Here is a 23447-nt window from a genome sequence, read left to right as displayed (position 1 = left end):
ACTCACAGGCAAAAACAGTCTTTCCTACACCATACGGCCTGTTCCAGTTCATGACGATGCTGTTCGCACTATATGGGGCGGCCATCTTCCAGCACTTAACAGTACTTAACAGTACTTCAGCCCCACACCCAGTATGTGACAATCTAGATAGATGACATCGAGATTTATAGCACCAGTTGGGAAGATCACCTTCAGCACCTCTCTAACCTACCCCAGGCCCTTAGGGATGCTGGTCTCAGAGCCAACCCCACAAAATGCCACCTCAAACAGGCAGAGGTGACCTACCTCAGGTACAAAGTGGGAGGGGGCAAATTACAACCTCCGATTGGTTAGGTAACAAGCCCTTTCGGACACACAGACACCAACAAAACAGATGCAACAATTCCTGGGACTAGCTGGGTACTACCAGCAGTTTGTGCCCAGCTTTGGGAGTCACAGCCCCCCTCTTGGACCTAAGAACTCTCAGCCCCGCCAGGTGGGGTGGTCCAATGAATGTGAAGCCTTCCAGGCCCTAAAGAAACAGCAGTCCTAGGAGCCAGTCCTTATACACCTTACTTCACACTTCAAACCAATGCCTTGGAAGTGTGGCTCAAGGCAGTCCTGAAGTCAACGGGGAAGACGACCCCATCTTATATCTGAGCCACAAATTGTCCCCAGGGAAACACTATTCAATTATCAAGAAGGCATTGGCCATAAAGTGGGCCGTAGACACCCTACTCTATTATCTACCCCACCACAGGGGACTAATTACATCTCAAATGCACTCAAATTATCTACTCTATTATCTAGTTGAGAGCTCCTTCCAACTAGTCACTGATTATGCACTACTCAGGTGGTTGAATAGGATGAAAGACACCAACCCCAGGTTCATGCAGTGGTCTCTCTCTCGCCAAAAGTACAATTTCCACCTAGTGCATGGACCTGGCAGGGCACATGCCAATGCAGACATTCTCCCACTTGGGAAAAAAGGAGGGCCATTTTTATATATGTAGGAATATGTTTTTATAAATACTTACGACTTTTGGAATAAAATCTTTTTGAAGTAAGGTTCTTCGTTTCTGTATTCCACCACATTATATTGACCATACTATGCATGTGGCCATTTAAAATTACAAACTTTAAAATTGATTTTCTGAATGCTACAGAAGATGGAGACATGGGAACATACTGTTCTGAAAAAAGTTAACTGCTGCCATGGCTGCAGGCAACTGTACAAAAATTAACATTTTTATAGCTACATCCAGAGCTAAATATCATTAGCACTAGTAAACATTACCACAGCCAGACTTAAAAATAAACCCATAATATTTACCAGCTTTGGCTGAATGCTTTCAAAAAGGAAAAAATTCTCAGTGGAAGGAACTATTAATATTAGGATTTTAAAGCTATAGCATAGAAAAATGTTAGCTGTATATAGAGTTCAAATGTATTTATGGAAGACCTGTTTCAAGAAGAGGAACAACAAACAAGATATGCAAAGATATTTAGCTAACATGTGGAATGATCAAAATACATTCTCTGTGCACCTGAAAAAAACGTAGATGAGCATACAAATCTCCAGAAAAATCTTCTTATAATAGGGGCAACAGAAGTGTTCTAAAGCAGTGATGCAAATGAGACTCTTGACTTCAAGCAGTAGTCAATGTCTTATTTCCATTCAAGAGGTCAAAGATCTGTTTATTTAAAATCCACTGGTATCTTAGAATTGGCCACAGAAATAAACATAATAAATACAATAACTAGCTCTTACACAGCATATTTCATCAGCAGATCTCATAATGCTTGGCAAAGTAGATCATTACCATTATCTGCATCCTACAGAAGAGGAAACTGAAACATACAGGCAAAGTGACTTGCCCATGGTCTTCCAGCAAGCCAGCAGCACAGTCACGAATAGAACCCAGTTATCCTAAGTCCTAGTCCAGTGCTCTATTAGGTCCAGGCTCTATTTCCATCCATGATGGTTCACAACATATTGAACCTTGAAATGATCACCCTATAGCACTAACCCATAACTGACTATAGGAGGTTTTGGACTTGGGCAAGTTGTATGGGGGCAGGAGGAAATGGTATAATAAGCCTTACAATGTAATTTTTATTCTAGGTTTCCATGTTTTGAGCTTTCAAATGACATAAGGCATGCAATTCCTAGCCCTGGCAGTTCATGACATATTTACACAATTTACCATCCTTCTTCTCCCTATTTAACAGGCATGATTTCAGCAGTCAATATAACAAGAACTGCTAGAGCTAAAAACAAATGCTTTATGCCAGCTCTCAAAATGGTGTAAGTTTTAAATTAACAATTTGGGATATTGGCTAAAAATCAATACAGAATTGAAATGGGGACTAAAGCAAGGTGCTAATTAGAACATTTACTGTAAAGGTCCAATATCATATAATCTTCTTGCATTAGAAATATTCTTTTCAGACCAGTATAAATGTTTTCAGGACCAATGACTTTCTCCAGCACAATCCTGGACCAGTGATCAGAACAAACAAAAGTGGTTGCCATATGCCCTCAAAAAAATATCATTTATAATAAAATACCAGTCAATGCATCTAATTAGTAGATTGATTTAATTCACTGAAAAGAGAAGATCAGCTGGTCTATGTTTTTTGTTGTATTTTCTGAAGGAGAAATTCTATTTGTAAATTTAGATTTGGCTGTCCTTTTTTGGTCCTTTTACTTAATATTTTATACGTTTCCATTTTCTTTTGCTTGTAGAGCCTTTGAGCTTCTTCTCTTTCTCGTTTCCTTTTCTCTGCTGCCTGAAATAAAAGCAGCAAAAAATGTAACTGACATAAATCAGAATTAATACAAACCTTAGACATCAATTATTAAATAATGCAAGCCTTCTTCTGAAAATATTGAAAGTTAGGTATCATTCTGGTTTTACAGCCACCACTATTTAACAGACGTTTGAGAAACTGAAGAAGAATCAGATATTATTGTAACAAACAAACATTACATTCACCTAAAGCTCTGGGATAAAGACTGTGGTCAGCAACTTCACTTCTGTAGCACAAGGGTACTCTCTGAAATAAAGCTAACGTCTTTTGTCTCCCACACAGACCTTTCTAGAGGGCTGGCTGAGGCTGTGGAATGAAATCCCACAGGAACTAAGGACCATCACAAACCTCACCACCTTCTGTTTCAATGCAAAGCAAATTTTTTTGACCTGCTTTCTGTAACAAGCATATAGCAACAAATGTTAAACTCAAAACAAAAACAAGAAAAAAGCCTCCCCATAAAACAAGACACACTACTGCGCACACATCGCCCACTGGGGAGAGGATAAGAAAAAAAGAAAAAAAAAAAAAAAAACACGTGAAAGATGTTAGTCGCATCGCGTAATGCATTACTGGAAGGCACTGACATACTACAGTGAGGAGCATGGTATAAAACTCTTTATATAATAGAATATCATTGTATTCAGCATTTAGGACCAGTTTAGGTGCTACTATAAATATTTTGTTTTATGTTGAATACATTCCTGAAGCAAATTATGAGCATGCTGACTAATTTGCTTCACTGAAATCATGTCCCATCAAAATATGTGATGCTGTTACTAATCAGACTAAAGGCTTGCTTCAGTTTATTTGGATGGCTGCTCTGATGGGATTTTATTCTTTGAAATGCACTACTGTAAAGGCCACAAAGACAGCTGTCTTAGCAACAGTGTGCATGTCAAGAGATGCTGGTTTATCATATGCATATTATATGCTTTTCATTGCACAAACAGGCTTCAGAAAGTTTTGCGGACATAATACATTAAAAACATTTTATGCAACAGAAATATTATATAATTTAGCAGGAATAGTACTTTGTTGTATAAAAATACAAAGTGAGTTACATCTATACCCAAGTAAACATTTCTAAATAGGAATCTCAAAGCAGCAAAAAAAAGTCTAAATAATAGCAAAGACCGAGTCCCTTTCGTATATAGTGTCCATAAATGAGTATTTCATTAATGAACATTAGGAGTGTTTGTTTATTTTTTGCAGTAATCAATTTCATTTCATACATGCCATACCAAGAACCATCAGAGAAAAATTACTTTAGATCACTGCTGACATTGGGCTTCAAACAAATGATTCTGGAGCAGGAAGAATAACCCTGTCATGTGGAATATGCAGGACAGCTTGTGTCTACAGGTAAAGATTTGAGGCTGCTCTTGCTGACATGACTGACAAGGAAACACGTTTCTATGGAAAGGAAAAATAAACCTGTCTTAATCATTAATATCTTTGTGTGATCTATTAGAAACTTGGAGTCTAGATTTATAACACTATTTAGAGCACAGATGCAAGCAGCAACGATGGGAAGTCCTAGGCCATCTTTTAAAAACCCTGCAATAATGCCTGTTTTTTTGGGATCGTTTTACCTTGGCATCATTAGGAGGATTTTGTCCAAACTCTTGTATAGTCTGAACAAGTGGAACACTTTAGAAGAGTCAAGTGTCCTTTCTCTGGAGGAGCAACCCATCTCTTTAGAGCCCACAATGCAATAGCTCAGCTATGAGGCATAAGTGGGATGGGGGCATGAAAATCCTGCCTGCTGAGGAAATGGGAGTGAAGACCTCCAAGACCATGCCACTGGGTCCAAGTACCAGAGCCACCCAGTGGGGGTGAGGATTACTGTTACTTCCCCCTTGATCTTCTGAAGAACTTTCACTAGCGACAAAAGAAGAGGGGGAAGCAAGATTATTCAGCTATCTGTGAGCCAGAGGGTGCATTCTCAGATCTCTGATCCACTTTCTTGGTGAAGAGCCTCACACCTTTATGACTTAATTGCATGCAAATATAACTCCCAGCAAGTGGGTCGGGAGAGTGCTAGATCTCTGCATATAAATTGGTCTGCTGTGTTCAGGATCCATTCCAAGCTGTCTATCACCTGACAGCTTAGCATGTCCACTTCTGTGGTGGGTAAGGAAAGGACAAAGCCCCAGAGCCCTGTAAAGAAACACAAGCAGCTACTCAAGCTTACAGGAACAAAGTGCAGTTCAAATATCTCTATCTGGCAGAGAAGTCATGACTCAGAATATATCTGGAAAGGCAAACAGTGGAGTGGAGGGAGTAAAAAGGTGTAATTATTTTAGTCTTGATCAGAACATATGCTAATTGCTGGTTAAGGTTTATTCTAGCTGGTGTGATTGTTGAAAGCATTCTCTAGAAAGCGCCCTTTTCTTATATAGGGGGAATAAATGTCCCATTGACATTTTCTGTGCATCCCCATGACATATTCTCTCCCCTTCTGAAAGCCCCACATTTCCAATGCCTTTACAATAACTTCTACTGGTATTCAGTGGTTGTTATGCCCATTTTAAGACGAGATGACCAAAAGCAAATGCAGTATCCAAGGTGAGGAAGTTCTACTGATTGTATATAACTGTACTACAATTTATATATTTATGACCCCTATTTAATCCTACTATCTTTTTTACCACCAAAATTAAGAAGCCACCTTAATTGAGCTCTACACGAATAGATCTTTTTCCTGAGTTAACTAATTCTCAATCCAGCATGTGCAAGTAAATTGTTGTCATTTTTTCCTTAAAAGGGAAAAAAATTTACACGAATGATATGTTTTTCCATTGAGTCAGAATCCCATATGAATGCCTGTGCACATGTTCCATATTTTACTATTTCCTACTGTTCTGCCTACACATATTTAATCAAGCCAGATTTTAAAAAGGGGCTAGTAATTTTGGCCGGATTTTTTTCAGAAAGTGATGAGTACCAGCACTTTTTAAAAGTCAAGCCCTTCAATGTGTCTCAAATTAGCCACTGAAAAAAAATCAATAGTAGGTCTGGAAGGCACCTTGAGGGATCATCAAGTCCAGCCTTTGTGCTAAGGCAGGACCAAGTAAACCTACACCATCCATGATAGGTGTAGGTAAAAGGTGTTTTTAAAAACCTTTAATGATGGGGATTCCATAATTTCCCTTGGAAGCCTATTCTAGAGTTTAACTACCCTTATAGTTGAAAAGTTCTTCCTAATATCTAACCTAAATTCCCCTTGCTACAGATTAAGCCCATTACCCAAAAGAAATCTGATGAGGTTCAAAAAGGACAAGTGAAGCATCCTACACTTGGATGGAAGAATCCAATGCACTGCTGCAGACTGGGGACTGACTGGCTAGGCAGCAGTTCTGCAGAAAAGGACCTGGGGGTTACAGTGGACAAGTAGCTGGATATGAGTCAACAGTGTGCCCTTAATGCCAAGAAGGCTAATAGCATATGGGGCTGCATTAGTAGAAGCATTGCCAGCAGATCGGGGCAAATTATTATTTCTCTTTATTCAGCACTGGTGAGGCCATATTTGGAGTACTGTGTCCAGCTTTGGTCCCCCCACTACAGGAAGGATGTGGACAAACGAGAATCCAGCAGAGGGTAATGAAAATTATTAGGGGGCTGGAACGCATGACTTATGAGGAGAGGCTGAGGGAACTAGGCTTGTTTAGTCTGCAGAAGAGAAGAGTAAAGAGGATTTGATAGTGGCTTTCAACTACCTGAAGAGGTGTTCCAGGGAGGATGGAGCTAGATTGTTCTCAGTGACGGCAGATGACAGAAACAAGGAGCAATGGTCTCAAGTTGCAGTGTGAGAGGTCTAGGTTGGATATTAGGAAAAAAGCTTTCACTAGGAGGGTGGTGAAGCACTGGAATGGGTTACCTAGGAAGGTGGTGGAATCTTCATCCTTCGAGATTTTAAGGCCTGGCTTGACAAAGCCCTGGCTGGGATGATTTAGTTGGGGTTGATCCTGCTTTGAGCCGGAGGTTGAACTAGATGACCTCCTGAGATCCCTTCCAACCCTAATCTTCTATGATTCTTTCTTGTTCTACCTGGACAGGAGAACAACTGATGCCAGTCCTTTTTATGGCAGCTCTTAATGCATTTGAAGACTTATCAGATTCCCCCCGTTCAGTCCTCTTTTCTCAAGACTAAATATGCCCAGTTTTTTTTTCCCCCAACCTTTCCTCATAGTTAAGGTTTTCTAATCCTTTTATCATTTTTGTTGCTGTCCTCTAGACGCTCTCTAATTTATCCAAATCCTTCCTCAAGTACAGCAACCAGAACTAGACATAGTACTTGGGTTGAGGCCTCACCAGTGTAGAGTACAGCAGAATAATTAACTCCCATGTTCTCTATACGGAACTCCTGTTAATACACTCCAGAATGATATTAGCCTTTTTTTGCAGCTGCATTACACTGTTGACTCAATATGAAGATTTGCAGTATCTACAGTGAGTGACCTCTCAGTTAGCATTACAAATGGATGGCATGTGGGAGATGTCACAATTATTTCCCCCTCCCCTCCAAAATCAAGAAATCAAGTCCAAGAAGTCTAGCATTGCCTAGCAGGGCAGACAAACCTCATTGACAGGAAATCAGATCAAAGAGCACAGGGGGCATCAAGTCCTATAAAGTTTGAGCTTAGCCTGGTGACCCCACACAGAGCAAAACCCAGGAAACCCAATGCAGCACAAAACAGGAGGACATGAACAATCGTATTTTAACACTTGTACATGTGAGAGTGGTATTTAATCTTATGTTAAAAAGAGTACCATTACCTCCCCCTTCCCATTTAACATCTGGACACAATCCTGCCCCAAAGATCTCAATTTAGGATTTATTCACCTCTTTCTTCTTGGCACGTTCAGCCTTTACTGTCTCATATTCTTCTTTTGCTTTTTGATTTGAAGTTTTCTTAAACTTCCTTTGAGTCGTATCTGACCTGGAACGGATAAGTGTGCACATAATTAGCTCATGGATCTTTAGATTAGCACAATTGTAACTGTACCACAAAGCAGGACTGATTTATTATAGACTACTTGGGAATTAAGTGGCTCTAAAACAGTGGTCCCCAAACTTTTCTGATCCATGCCGGGAGCTGGAGCTGCAGCCTCGGTGGGAGCTAAGGCTGGCAGTGGAGCTAGGGCCAGGAGCATGGCCAGAACTGGGGCTGGGAGAGAGGCTGCAATCGGGCCCAGGAGCAGGGTGGTGGCCAGGGGCCAGCCGGGAGTTTCCTGCCACCACACTGCTCCTCCATTGTGGGGTTCTTCTGCATAAGAGTTATCCATCTTCATGATTTTGTTCAGATTCCCAATTCCTACATTAACTACTATACTGTTTAAACAAAGGGCTCAAGCCACTACCAAAAATTTAAAAAAATTGTTAGTTTATCTGGCAGAAATATTTTCAAAGTTAATAGGTGGACAAATTCCTTGATGCTCTAGAATTTATATTTCAAGGAGGACAACTCATCAGTGCCACCTAGAGAATCTGATATAGGTTCAGTCAAAATAGGAAAATTCAGATACTATGTCTCAGAACTCATGCTGCCATTCAAAAGTATCACATTTATTTTCTGCAGTGGTCTTTGGTTTATTTTCAGCTCCATCATGTGGCAAGATGGTGTACTAACACTTAAAATTGACAGCACATCTTTTTGAAAGTGTGCAATTATTTTAAACAATAATGCAGTGTACAAAGACAAATGCTAAAAACAATAGAAACACCATAGACAAGATTCTATTTTATATTCCCTACACCTTAATAAAACGTAGTAAAATTGTAGATAATCCCAAATGATATTAACTGTCATGGACCAAATGCACATAGCACATGTAATATGACTGCATTCATATAATCATTTAGACCAAGCATTTCTGGAAACTAAATTTCAAGCGATGTAATACATTAATACAAAGTGATTGAAAACTCTTTACTTATACAAGTAAATTAGTATGATAAATAATGTATTATGGTGCAACAGTTAAATTAAGAATTTTTAAAGTGATGGATTTATATACCTAAACAAATAAGATGCAACAAAGATGTAAGATGATGAATTTCTCCAGTATTGTGCGAAGAACAGTTAATTGGAATACTAAGCAGTAGTTAAAGATGTTGGGTCAAAATTAAGTTTATTGGAAAGTAAAATTACACCTCCTCCTGAGTAAGTTGATTTTGGAAATTTATATAAAGTGAGGAAGCACAATGAGATGATATAGAATAAGGCCCAGGCAGGACTCCATTTATAAACACATTTTGCACCAAACTGCTTTACTAATAGACCCCGAAAATATATATATTATATATAAAAAGATTTGCACCCATCATGAAAGTGCAGATGTGTGGAGAATAAAACATGGGTAATGTGTGTTTTTAAACAGCTGACAAGAGTTTACAAAAAAACCACTAAGAAATAACTTATCCAATTTAAGGTGCAAGCAAAATGCTCTTAAACAAGAGTCACCCAAACTAGCATTTGGCCAGGACACCACTAATTCGACTAAGAGTACTCTGAAGCGCAATCCACTTCAAAGAAGTCAGTGGAATCTTCTCATTGACTTCAACAAGAATGAGATCAAGGCCACTGTGACAAACAGCACAAACATATATAACAATGTCAACGTCTTTTGCTTTGCAGTCCAAAAAACCCAAACCCCACCAAATCTCTCAAAGCAGATCATCATACAAGAGCATTGGTTAAGAACACTACCATCTAGCAAGTTACCTGTGGTACAACAAAGGAGCTGTTTGTGAAAAACATTTTCTCCCTATTAGTATTTAACAACTAATCAATCACCTTATCTTTAAAGGAAAACAAGGGATTTTTTAAATCATAATTTTAAACACTAAATACAGTATTAAAGTAAGTTGTTCATTTTTTCAAATAGAAGTTCAAAGCTATTTATTTCATAGAGACTATAATTTTACTGTTAACATGAAAATAGGGCTATTAGGACAGAAAAAAAACTCTTCTTGCATGCACACGCAACATAAAATACAAACTAAAATTCAACTAATATTGTCTTCGCACCAGTGCAGTTTTAATTTGAATTCCTATATCGCTACAGGGTCTTTGCAGGCCTCTCTCTGAGCAGGACTGGGGACTAAACTGGTAAATTATTTGGCCCAGCATCATTATTTCACCCTGGACCAAATCCTTCCAGTGAAGTGACATGGCAAAATTCCCATTATTTCAGGAGTCTAGCCCTTGTTGTCAGTTTTGCTTTCTGGTTCTGATAAAATCAGTATAAATCTGTTGTGTTAAGGGTTCTAACAATTCCAAATCAAAGGTAATGTTAAGAAAACATGTCTATTTATTAGGATTTTATAATATTTATTCCTTTTCTTAAAGATAACAAATAAACCACAAGACCTAAGCTGAGGCACCAGGTGACTTAAGAATGAAGGGGAAACAAAATCAGTTAAATTGTTTAAAAAATTATACTTACTTTACTGTTGTGCTGCACTTTTGTTCCAACAAAACTGGATTTCTTTTAGACTTGGATTGTTCTTTAAGCATTTCCTCTTCGGCTAAATAGAGATGCTTCAAGTGCTCAGGGTAAGTATCTGTGTACTGAACTTCCCGTTGAGGTTTTGCCTTTCCTTCCTTTTTTAGTAATTTCTTGTAATCTTGTTGGATCTTTTGCTTTCTCCAAAATGCAAATCCTTGTCCTGAAACCATTAGAAAGAATGAGTTAGAATGGTTCCCAAACTTTTCCCTACTATGGCACAGTGGGAAAATACTGAGTTAGATACAAACTATCTAAGAAAGTGACTTAACTTTTTCTATACCAACGCATTTTTCCAACAATGCACTTGAACCAGTCTACCAATACTGTAGACAGGGCTTAACTGTTTTGAGTTGTGTCAAGAAAATATAGAAAGGCTTCATAACATGAAGGTAAAAACCACTGATCCCTATCTATGCTAGCACTTACATTGCTAGGATTGTTGCAGCTGCACCGTTGCAGGAAAATAGGTGCAAAATGTGGTTGTGTGGGTGCAGCCTTGCTGATAATCATCATTTAAAAATACTTGAATGAATAACCAGATATTTTATAAAGTTTGCACTTATCACAATCTCTTGCTCTCGTGTACGACACACATAGGACATCAATGGGAAATCATAAAGATAGTGTCAAAGAAGCATTGCTAAAAATAATCTTGGCTACCCAAGAAATATGCAACTACAACTGGATCAGTTATAGAAGGACAATGACTTAAAGTATTCTTAAATAAAATATTGTCTCATCTCTTTCTTCGTTACCAGCTTATAGTTAGTTGCTATCTAACTATACAACTCTCCCTCTAGTCTAGAAGTATGACACACTTGACACATACATGACTATTAGCTTTCCACTGAAGTAACTCAAAATAGAAAAAAATTAAAAGTTATTCCACTTTGTATAGCCATTTATTAGCTAGAAGACAAATAAATGGGAATCTTCTTTTCCATAGAGCAGGATTAAACCCATTCTGGCACTGGAATGACAGCACACATGGTTTTCATACAAGTTTTTAGTTGAATCACTCCTGCTCAATGGACAAAATTTGAGAGTGGCTGAGCTCCCCCTCCAGTGTTTTCTCTGAAACACTAGCATGGAGCATTAGAGAGGTGTGATGTGTCTCCTACCACGAATGAAGGGATGAAAATGCGTTTGCAACACATGTATTTCTCTACATCCAACTAACCACAGAGCTGGCCTAGAGCTAAAGCAAAAAAAGCTTGGGAGCCAGCCCTTCCGCACTGTGGGACCTCAAGAAGAGCCAACTAATTGCAACCCCAGCACCTCCACATTTCCAGGCGGGCCAGGCCCCGCCTCGTCTATTCACAGTTCTCGAGTTAGCAGCACGGAACCTGCTCCCTGACCAGCGCTGAGGAGGCGGAGAAGACCGAGCTGAGCCAGAGCCCCCCGCTCCTCATACCGGCCCGCGGGGGAATCCCGCTTCCAGAAAGCGGGCGGGGACGAGGCGAGGGGCACAAGAGACACCTCCCTCCCCGCCGCGCGAGTCCCCAGTGAGCAGCGAAACGCTGCGCCAGGCTGGCTGCAGGCCGCCCGCGAGCGCAGGGCAGTCCGGACCCGACGGCGCTACCTGCCACGACAACAGGCTCCGGGCGGCCGCGGGCTGCCTGCGGCGAGCTCTGGGCACCAGGGACCGGGGTCAGAGACGGCTGTTGGGGGCAGGAGGGGGAAGCGCGAGACACCCCCCGCGCGCTGCCCCTGAACGCTGGAGCCCGCGAGGCCAGACGCCCGTTGGCGGCGCTCCCCGCCCCCCACCTCGAGTCGCAGGAGCCACCGTGGGGCCCGGGCGGCGGCTCCCTCGCTTCACTCACCCTCCCGGACGCTCCCCCGAAAGCTCTGCCGCGGGTCCGGCCTCCATGTCCGCTTCCGGCGGGGGCCCTGGGCCGCCGCGGTGTTTTGCTTCGGGGCAGCCCGGCTCTTCGCAGTCAGCGGTGCCATCAGCCTTCCACAGCCCCGGCTCCTCATCACCCTGTCTCTTCCCTCCCCCTCCGTCGCGCTCTGTGTACGTCACTAAACAGCGCCCGCCGCTTAGGCGATGGGTGGGCGGACTCTGCTCCGCGTTCGATTCGTCAGCCTCACCTGCTGAGGCAGGGTGGAGCCTCCGCCAGTCGCCCGGCCCCACAGGCATCACGAATCGAGCGCCGAGCAGATCTGCCCGTCGACGACGCCATGTCGCGTTCTCTCGGCTCGCTCCCACCCGAACCGGCAGCGGAGACGGTGGCCTCTCGGCTGCGGGCCGTGACGCAGTTTCTCAGGCGGGCGATGCCCCTGTGCCAGGCCCACACGGTGGAGTTTTATACGCGGGGCCTGTGGGAGCAGCTGGTGGCTCTGTCCCCGGAGACGGTGCTGGAGGCGCTGAGCGGGGCCGGGCTCCTGCGGCGGCAGCAGCAGCGCCCCCTGGAGGAGGCCGCCGGCAGTGCCACGGCCGGGCTATGGGGTAAGTAGGTGCCCGAGCGCCCCTTCGGGGGGCATTAGTGCCCTGGCATTGCTGGTCCCAGCGGGGCAGTTCTGCCCCTGGGGGAAGTGCTGGGGTCATTCTCTGACTCTGCCCCACCACATGGCAGTGTCACAGCGCCATGCTATGAGGCCGTTGCAGTTGGGTAGTGTAGCCAGGACCCCCTGCTGGGTGTTTTTCGTCAAGCCCCAACTCCTGGAGTCAGGTGATTGCAGAGACACTCAGTTTCCCTTTAAAAGAAATGTCTGTCGCCCTCCTGATTGGGAGCGCACTAAAGGCTCAGAAACCAGATGACAAAGTTATTATTGTTTAAAGTATAGTGATTTTTTAAGCCATGCTCATGATTTTTTATCTGTTGGGGTTGGTAATGCTCTCTCTGCAGCATCACAGGAGAGACACTGCACTGTGTGAGGCTGCGGAATGGACCTACAGCACTGCGTTGTCATGCTGCAGAGACGTCACTGCCCCACCTGCCATGGCACAAGGGACAATTTCAGTGTATTGTGATTCAGTTGGACAGTTTTTCGGTGCCATTTTGCACTAGGGTGTTCAAAATGTCATCATCCTGCTATGCAGTGCCACAGAGTGATGGCATTTGGTGGCTCCTTCTAAGTGATTGTGAGGTCCATAAATGTTTAAATTTCCTGCTGCCTCAAAAGTAGCAGGTACTTTCAGGGTTGCTGCTGTTTCTACTGAAAATAAACCAGGAAACGCCTGGAAAAACTATGAGACATGCAGGCAATGATGCTAGGTGTAACATTTGCATTCCAAAGACAGCCTAACAGCTGAACAAGTATATAGCAATATTGCTTTGTCCCCACATTGCTGGTGCAGCAGTTGATAAATAATAATACTTTTCACTTGTATGCATTCATAATATGCATTGTTTTGTGATTAAATAGCTCTGAGAGTAGAAATAGCAACTTTAGAGTTTGAATGTCTTTTTCTTTCTTTTTATTTTTAATTAACCAATTTTTTGTCAGTAAATTCTCAAACCATACTAAAGGGATCTAAGGTTAACAAGTTTTCATGCTGGCTGTGCAGGAGCTGTTAACTAACAAATACTATTCCTAGATTAGTGCTGGACCATGATCTATGATGCCGTTGCTCAAAGAGATGTTTGACCCAATGAGATATTATGTATGATGAAGTTGTTAAAATGATGATTCACATATCTGCTCTCTTGTGCCTGGACTACTGTAACCTTTTTTTCAGCCTCCTGGCTGCTCTTGTCTTTAAACCATCGAACATTGTTTAGGTAAAATAATTTTCTTTTCTTGTGCCTAAGATCTAATCATCTTCCTCAGATTTGTATGTTTCTGTATCAAGTTTAAATTTCTCTTGGTTGGTTTCAAGACACTACAACTCCAATCCAAACTACCCTGCAGCCTTGGTTCTATGGATTTCCCACTTTGTGCACTGTCTTCTGCCGTTTCTTCTCATATTACTGCTCTGTTTGTATCTCCTTATTGCTCAAGCCTTTGGGGTTTTTTTCACGCTGGCCCCTGTGCAACAGTGATCTTCTACTGTACCAAGCCAGTATGAGAGATTGGGAGGAGCCACAAATGAGATCTTGGCGGGAAGCCCAGTCTCTTCCAATTATACCTAGCAGCTGGGATTCCAAAGTGCTGACCAACTGGTTGGGGTGCCATCATTTGTATCAGCCTCTAGACAGTAGTTATCTGATAAATTTGAAGCCTTGCCCCTTTCCTCTCGTTGTTGGAAAGTAGAATGAACTTTATTTTTCTCTCTTCCCTCTGCAAAGCCTCATAGCCATTGGGGGAGAAGATCTTCTACGTTAGGAGATGGTGTTGTCCACCATTCTGCTCATCCCCCAGGGTCTTTGCAAATGCTGTCTGTCACTCTACCCCTTTTCCAGTCTCTGTTTTTGGGTCGTCCTACCCAGTAAGCCTATTTCTGCTGCTTCTTGTAGCTTTCCCAAACAGCAGCAGTATGAAGTCCACATGTGCAGCAACATTTCTTTTGAATAGCATCAGTGAAACTGATCAGAACCTTGGTAACTTCTTTCGATTTATGACAAATTTAAGAGCAGCAGCAGTAGGTAGTGTGGGAACATAATATAGTAAAATCTCCTTCTGTGGGCAAACTAGTGACAGAAAGGGAAGGGAGATGTCATTTGATTTGTAAAAACCTACAGATTCATAATTTCATTGGTATCACCATCTGCAACATGGAGGGGAGATATACTGCTTCCCAGCTCCAGGTCCTCTGGTTGGAGGAAATGTTGATAATAGTGTCATTGAAAATGGTACTAAACAAGACAAACCTAGAACAATCATGTAGATCTATATTAGAGAAAATGTTTTAAAATCATGGGTTTTTTAATTGTACTTTAACACAGGGATGTATTGCTTACAGAAAACAAGATATTGATCTTTCATAATGGTTGGGAAGTTAGCCTTGACATATAGGACTGAAAACATATTCATCATCAAAGTAATCATTAGTGTCATCTCTGGGCACCACTGCTAGACACACTATCACTAGGAGTAATCACTGGTGAGCTTATTAGCATGTGTGTAGGTTCTTTTATAGTTTTAATGTTTTCTTCAGTGCTTTCAACTTAAGCATAAATGTGCTTGCTTAGGAAGAGCTATGTGGTAACTTAAAACTGTGGGCAATTGTATTGTTCATAGCCTTTGAAGAGTAAGCAATGAAGAGATGCTGATGTGGTTAGGCAGCCTGGCTCACTGGGAATAACGCAGTGTAGGTAGGGAAACAGGCAGCCTGAGAAACCCTGGTCAAGAGGGAGAGAGATGCAGTCTCTGCCCAAGAGTGGTGACTGCTGTGGAACTGGGAGCATAAGGTGGGTGCCCTTGATGGACCAGAGAGGGGGAATACAGGTGTAGTTGCCCTGGACTGTGACAAGGGCTTCCATAATGTTACATTATATTCAAATTTGAGATGTTTACAAGCACAAGGAAGATTTTAAAAATGAAAGGTTATGTTTTAGACTTGCCGGGTTCCCATGAACTAGTGGTGAGTAGGAGACTGGATTTTTCCAAAACTGATATAACAATGAGAAGAAAGTTGGGGGTAGGGAAGGATAATGGCTGAACTATCTTTATGAGCCTGGTATAGACAGGGGTATAGTGATGCTGTTAGTAGGAGAAGTGCAGAAAGGTATTAGAAGGAAAGGATAAAATTGTCCAGGTTAACGGATGTTGTCTCCTACAACTGTGGAATAGTCACGAGAGGATTCTGAATTAAAGTGGAGATGCAAGACTAGACAAGAATGGGGGACAGAAGCAAAGAAGTTGATTTGATGAAGTCATCAAAAGAGAAAGGACAAGGGATAAAAAAGATGGAAACAAGAATTGAATAAGGGGAGGGAAGAAACTGAAAAGGCACAAAATGAGATGGGTGCTGAAGAAATAGTCATGAAGTAGGAAGAATCAGGAAAGCTTAAAGTAATTTTTCATAGATTTGATGGCCATAAGGGACCATTATGATCATCCAGTCTATTCTTATGCATAACACAGGCCACAGAATTTCACCTGGTAATTTCTTCATCAAGATCAGGTCTTCTAGTTGTCATAGAGCAACATGCCTTTTTCGAAAGATATATAATCTTGATTCAAAGACTTCAGGTGATGGAGAATCTATCCCACTTTTTGCTAAGTTGTTCCAATTGTTAATTACCCTCAGTGTGTAAAAAAATAAAATAAAAAACTGTTCCTTATTTCTAGTCTATTTTTTCTACCTTCACCTTTCAGCCACCAGATTTTGTTGTGCTTTTATTTGCTAGATTAAAGAGCCCTCTACTGACAGCAATCTTCCCCCATGTAGGTTCTCCTAGATCATTGGTTCTCAAGCTGGGGGGGGAAAGCGGGTGTCACAACATAGTTATGTGGGGGTCACAAGCTGTGAGTAGCCCCAACCCCAGCCAGGCATGGGGCTGTGAACTCAGAGCACCACTACCCATGGAACTATGAGCTCTGGCCGGGCACGGGGCTGTGAGCCTCCCTGCTTCCTGCCGGTGGAGGAACATGGGTGGGGGAGCTAGCGGTGACACACAGATACTGCTCAACCCCATCCAATGTTCCTCTGTGCCCTCCCAGGAGGCTGGGGAGGAGGGGGAGTCAGGAGCAATGCCAGGGCTCCTGGCATCCAGGTCACTTTCCCCACCTGGGCTGTGCTGTGAGTCAAGCATCAGGAGCTGCTGCTCTCTGCCCCCCCGATACAGCCCAGGTGAGGAAAATGACCTGGATGCAGGGAGCCCTGACGTTACTCCTTGCTTCCTCCCTTCAGCCCCCTAGGCTGTCAAGCTAACTGGCCTGTAGTTACCTGAATCATCCCATTTACTCTTTCTACATATTGGTGCATTAGCTTTTTTTCCCCAGGCCTATGAGACTTCCCAAGTATTCCAAGATAGTTAAATTTCAACTTTAATAGCTCAGAGTGCTCCTGGGCCAATTCTTTTAAAACTCTTGAAACCTAAGAAATGACCAGAAAATGTTAGGTATGATCTTCTCAAGAAAGTGAGTGGGGGAGTCGGCCCAAAGAGAGAAATCAAACAAACAGGTTAATGAAAAGATGCAAGAGGCAATTTAGTCAGATCAGACATTATAAAAGAAATATAGGGGTAAGAAGACAGAAGAAAGAGAGCCAGACATTCAGGCTGAAAAACTGAGAAGGAACCAGAAAACAATAAATAATGGCAACCCAGAGATAGATGGAAAAGCCAAATGGAGTAAATGGAATTGAAGCAGGGATAGAGCAGCCTGATCATCAGTACTGAGACTAGTGGTGTTGTTCAACATATCAACAATCTGGAAGATGAGGAAGTAGCTTCAAACTTATTTAAGGTTAGGGAGGATTGTTAGGAACTCTATTTGTGTCTAAAAAATTAGTTGATGAAATCCAAAGTAGACAATTATACATTGGAAGAAATAATTTAAAATAGATGTGCACCGTGGTAAATTCTCAAGTACAAGATCCAGACATTGTGGATTTCTCAGTGAAAATATTTGTGAAATATGTACCAGTGTTTTTTTAAAAAAGTGAATAAAAGGTTGGCTGGAGAAGAAAACAGAAAATATGGTCTTGCTTTTATTTACATAGATGGGTCATTTCAATTTGAATAATGTGTTAGGTTTTGGTCGTATTATTTCAAAACCCAAGATAAATAGAAAAAGAGAATGGAGAAGAGAAATGAAAATGATTGAAGGTGTGTACAGTAGCTATTCAGTATTACAAGGGATTTAAAAGACTATGCTTATTTAGTTTGGAAAAAAGACTGTGGAGTTATGATATATAAAATACTGTAACTTGTAGAGGTATCTGGTTCAGGGAATGGATATACTTTCAATGCACAAAGGAATGTGAGGTTGAGGTCATATATCCGAAAGGCATGACTACAAATCTGGATAAAATTATGTTTCCCATTATATATGGCAAGGCCTTCACCTCCTAAGAGTTAATGAGAAGTTCATGTCTGACTATATGTTTAGAATCCCCAAAATATATAAGATGAATGGCATGGAGAAAACCGTTCAGGCACTCACTTTTTATTTTTGTTAAGTCTGTCTTATAATAAAGGGGCACTAAATGAAATCTCAATTCAACATTTAGAGTGGATTAAGTAAAACTGATTCTCTACACGAAATGAAGATTGCTAATAAAAATTCAAAATATTTCTGCAAAGTGAAAGGCTGATTTTTTAAAATTGACACAAAACAATTATTTTGTGCAATATTTTGAATTGTCATAGGGATGTCAAGTGCATCTGTTGAATCATATTTTCTCTCTCACGAGTAAATGAGGAAGAAAAGTATGATTCTGTTTGTTGTATATATTGCTAAATACCGGAGGGTGACTGTATGTTCTGTTAACTGATTTCCAAGAACATTCCCTTGTGACCTCATCAGAGTTCCAGATAATGAGCATATAAAAGTGTAACCCTCATTTCATGTAGATCACATAAATTAAGATCCAGTTTTAGACATAGAGTACACCTGGTCTATTTTTCATGCCTCCAAGATCACACATTTACCAAGTTGCGTTTCGTTTATGTAGCAGTGATTTAGATGACTGTAAAGTTAGACACAGATTTTCTAAAAAGTCTGTAACCGTTTTGTATTTTATACTGTAAATTGTTTAAATATTCAAGGTATAATTTTGATTTTTGGCATGTTTATTCTCTACCTGTATACCTAGTGACAGGTACATGAGCTGACTGATTAAGGGAATAATAGATTTTATGTGGTGGGAAGTCAAAGTTAAAATGCTTTGAGAAATTGCCATCTTTATGACATTTCAAAACAACATCCAGTACAATTATGTACTTTGAGGTAACATTTCAGCTGTCTTTGTTATAACTGGGTTTAGGTTTTCTTATCTGCCAGCTAAATAAAATTTAAATTGTTAGGATTATGTATACAGGTGATAGCATACTAATGTTACATGATGATCAAAATAATTTGTTTGCTGTCCTGCAACACATTCTTTAGTGATATAACAGAATTCAATGAAATTAAGTAAAATTACAATCTCTTAGTGTCTTTCATTTCAGCGCATACTTGTAAACAGACCTTTTAACAATACAAAAGCAGATGTCATCCTGAGTGGGAGTGCTGTATTTTGATATTCCAATATTCCTGGAAAAGCCTTATTATTTTTTTTGCAAATAGTTTTGCCTAATTAAATAAGAATGATGCAGAAATGCATACTTGGATCCATTTAACAAGTTCTATATGAGATTAACATTGGTACAATAATAGGGTGACCAGATAGGACACATTGGGATGGAGGTGGGAAGTAATAGGCACCTATATGAGAAAAAGTCCTGAATATTGGGACTGTCCCTATAAAATTGGGACATCTGGTCACTCTATACAATAAGGACATAACTATTTTACAGAGAATTCTCTAATGAGCTCATTGCATGCATTTCCAGTACCTTGGAATAATTTATTTAGAGTTTTCACATATGACATAAGACAGACTAACCTATACAAAATAGGTCATTGCACATAAGAGGGCAATATATATTTACCTTATTTGTTTATAGATAATAATTTGTAGTTGTTTTCACTTCCTGAGATTAAATACAAATATTTCATCTAATCTTCATCAACAGCTGAATTGCCCTTAGTAGAAAGAACAAAAATGTTTCAGTCACTAATACTTGGTTTAGAATATTAATACACATGTGTTTTAGTCTGTTTAATCTTTCCCATCACATTGTTAAAGAAATGGATACATCCGTAGTTATCAAGGGTTTCTTGTTCTCATAGATTCATTATAGTGAAATATTTTCCAAAACTATGTTTTTGTTCCTGTTTGGTGGGGAGGAAAGAGTAACAGTACTTAAAATTATATTAAGTATCTGATGCCATTGTAATGATAAAGGACATATTTTCCCTAACCCTTAATTTTATTTATTGATGTTAGAAGCCAGTATATTTAAAAGATAAGAACCTCTCAGGAATACTTCTACCTAGCCAGATGTTGAGGAAGAAATCACTCAGAAACCAAAATATGTTTTCAGCATATAATATGAAAGTTACAGAGATGAAAGTTCATTCATATCTGTTTCTTATTCATTTTACATAAGTTAAAAAATATTTTAAAATATACCGTGATTACTTTAAAATCTATATTTTAAGAAGTGCTTACTTGATTTTGATTATATGCAAATGAATGAGAAAAATAAATTGTGTTGGAAAAGAATTTCTTATGATTGCCCTGAGACCATTTTTTTTTTTAAAAGTAGTACTGGCTGAAAAAGACTATTCTTGGAATCCTCATCTTTATAACTCACAATTGTATGTGCCAATGTATAAAAATGCTGAAAGGAAATTTACCGGATTTTGATAAGTCTGCAATAAATCTAATTTTAAGCTAAAGTGTGTGTATATATAATATTAGATGGAATTGGACTTTTCACAAGTTTTACAATAAAAAAATTAGTAACAACAATGCTGTAGCACTTAAAACATAATGCCTGTGAAACAAAATTGGAACACCTCTTCTCCAACAGGAAAATCAGAGGTTTTTTTTTCCTCCTGGCAACACTGATTTATTAAACAGCTGGCTAGTAGAAAAATCCCTCTGCAGTTTGAGATTGAATACTCAATCTCTATCATACTCCCAACAATTGCAGGTTGTTGACCACTTCCCCCCTTTAATCTGGGTCTTTTGCTTGACGGATTAGTGAGTTGTCCATACTATATGAAACCTAAGGATTGCCATGCAATTTTTATTGCTTTTCACTATTTTTATTTTGTGAATTTGTATGAATTTCATGGAATTCACATGTAGTCCCAGAGAATTGAAAATAAGTTAACTGAATAAACCTATATTTTGAAAAACACATATTTTTATTTTTATTTGTTAGTGTTGATGAAGGGGGAAAAAAGAATCGTGTAATTTTACTCCTTGAAACAAGCCTAGGGCTGATTTATTTCTGGCCAGTGATGTGAATAAAGATTCTGTTAATTTTTTGTTACAAACAGAGGTTTAAATTGGAAGGAACAGAAACTGATGTTTTTGTAGATACTTTTTAGAAAGTAGAGAAAATTGCATTTGATTGGTTTTTTTAATATGAAAGTGTATATTTTTGTATAATGTGAAATAACAGTTATAGGGCAATTGCACAATGAAAGTAAATGCTGTACTAGTAGATTTATGATGTACTGTGTAGTAACACTCAGTCTAACACACATATAATCTTTCATTTATAGCTGGATCTTTAGTATATTGAACAACTATATTTATGAAATGTTTTAATTCTTATCAGGATGGAATAATCAAAACGATCTTTTAAGACTATCTCTGTGTGTAGTGTGTGATGATTCCTGGTCATATGAACTGCTTGAGCCAATTTCTGATACCATTAATCCTTCTGTGGCATGGCTCAGAAAGGAGGATCCAAGTCTTCTTCAAGCCCTTAGCCATCTCCCTTTCATCTTTCTGTGCCTCCCTTGAGTACAGATTGCCATTTTATTCCAGCAGCTATTGTAACTACTCCAGTTTTAACAATAAATCCGATTTAGTTAAGATTAAACTAAACTAAACATTTACTGACATTTTACAGAACAGAAAGAAACCAAACAAAAGGTATTACATGACTTCTCTGGTTGCTGTGCAAAAATACTTTCACACTGGGCCTAAAGTTAATTACACAATAGTTGCAGATTTTACATGGCATTAATGTATTAGTTCTGCAACAGCTCAAACTGTAGACTTTTTTCTCCTTGTCAGAACTCCGAGCACATCTTCGAAGCAGAAAAATGTCTTGGCTTCAGTATCCAACTCCTTTATGAGTTTATCCAAGATTTGAAGTAAAGGAGTCATCCATTACATTGCACACAAGTGTTTCATTACTTCACCCCTCTGATATTAGACTGTCCTAATTTGTTTGATTTGAAGGTGTTATGAGAAGGAGTTTTTATTCCCCTTCTGTGATTTCAGAATGCACAAATCTAATTTCCCCTCCTTCCTGGAACAAAACTTGGGCTGACTTTTTTTTTTAAATGAACCTTTGGCATTATTCCTTACTTTGTTTCAGTATTTCTGTATGTTCATATTCCTATTTTCTTGTTTCAGACTATACCAGCATCTTACATAAAGTTTTGTTATTTGAAAATTACTGGATCACTGATTTACCTCAATAATACAAAACAAGCAAAATCATTTATGTAATACAGAAAGCACTCTTTAATTTTGAAGCAGAAAAATAAAAATGATAAGAACAGCTACTGAAACAATTTAAAAATGGATAGTCTGGTTATAGCCTTTCAAAATATTTATTCTTACTAGGACCACATGTTGTCACCTGTACTTATGTCTTGGGAGTACCTTGTTCCACAAGTAAAACAGTTGAAATCAGTAGGACAGCTTTCAGTGGATCAAATTGTGACATGACTTGGGCGGTCACGCAAGAGAGTAAGGGGGTTTACAGATTGTGAAGAGCAGTTCAGTAAGGAGAATGGCCTGTGCAGGATTCTCCTTTCTTCCCTTGTACAGGTGAGTGGGGCACGTCGGGGGGCTATACTGAGGTGGCAGAGGAAGAATGCTGTGCCAGATATAAATCTGGTGTTGGCATTCTCCATAAGACCAAGGGGGAACCCGTAAGGCAGTTTGTGAGTTTCAGATTCATAGTCTGCCTTCCGGGAATACTGCTTGTGAATCACCTAGCATGGAATGGACATGAGCAAGCACTCAAAGAAGAAAAAACGGTTACTAACCTTCCTTAACTGTTGCTCATGTCCATTCCATGAGCCATTCTCCTACCCCACTGTCGGAGTTACCGGTAAGAAGGAACTGAGAAGGCCCAGGGCCAGTGGCACCCTTTATACCAGTGCCAGAGCCGGTACTACAGATACCACTGAGGGAAATATCTCTGGCAACTGTGCGTACGGCATGCACACAGTTGGCATGGAATGTACATGAACAACACATCTCAAAGAACAACAGTTTTGGAAGGTTTGTAACTGTTTTTTCTTCTTCGAGTGCTTGCTCATGGCCATTCCATTTTTTGTCTGTCTTCTTTGCAAGATGTACAGTTTCTATAGACAAGTTTTATAGTTTGTTGTTATTATAATTATTTGTATTATTATAGCACTTAGGAGTCCTGGTAATGGACTAGTATCTCATTATGCTAGGTGCTGTGTCAACACAGAACAAAAAGTGAGAGATTGCC

At 40.0% G+C, this 23447-nt stretch overlaps 2 protein-coding genes across 2 annotated transcripts in view; one reads left to right on the top strand and one right to left on the bottom strand.

The window, feature by feature from the left end:
* Positions 1-1414: 1414 nt before the first annotated feature.
* Positions 1415-12336, bottom strand: CCDC59 (coiled-coil domain containing 59). The gene is made up of 4 exons (XM_067559875.1): positions 12135-12336; positions 10249-10471; positions 7643-7739; positions 1415-2772 (listed from the first exon to the last, which is right to left on the bottom strand). The coding sequence occupies exons 1-4, from the start codon at positions 12286-12288 to the stop codon at positions 2611-2613; spliced, it is 636 nt and encodes a 211-aa protein (XP_067415976.1). The 5' UTR covers positions 12289-12336; the 3' UTR covers positions 1415-2610.
* Positions 12337-12492: 156 nt separating this feature from the next.
* Positions 12493-23447, top strand: part of METTL25 (methyltransferase like 25) — a 76207-nt gene continuing 65252 nt past the window's right edge. Inside the window, exon 1 of the mRNA XM_067559876.1 lies at positions 12493-12760. Coding sequence (XP_067415977.1) covers positions 12493-12760 — 268 coding nt within the window. The remainder of the gene's footprint in view (positions 12761-23447) is intronic.

This window comes from Emydura macquarii, unplaced genomic scaffold (assembly GCF_026122565.2).
Source record: "Emydura macquarii macquarii isolate MOO-44397 ecotype Brisbane River unplaced genomic scaffold, CSIRO-AGI_Emac_v2 contig_2205, whole genome shotgun sequence".
NCBI classification, from domain to species: Eukaryota; Metazoa; Chordata; order Testudines; family Chelidae; genus Emydura; species Emydura macquarii.
The sequence above is the reverse complement of the archived record's forward strand: the minus strand, read 5'-3'. Positions and strand labels throughout refer to the sequence as shown.

Excerpts from the sequence above, each read along its gene's own strand:
- CCDC59 (XM_067559875.1), bottom strand. The coding sequence starts at position 12,288 with ATGAGGAGCCGGGGCTGTGGAAGGCTGATGGCACCGCTGACTGCGAAG. Across the intron at positions 7,740-10,248 it reads AAGTGCAGCACAACAGTAAA|GTCAGATACGACTCAAAGGA; the intron begins GTAAGTATAATT and ends TATCCGTTCCAG. Across the intron at positions 2,773-7,642 it reads AACGTGCCAAGAAGAAAGAG|GCAGCAGAGAAAAGGAAACG; the intron begins GTGAATAAATCC and ends CTTTTATTTCAG.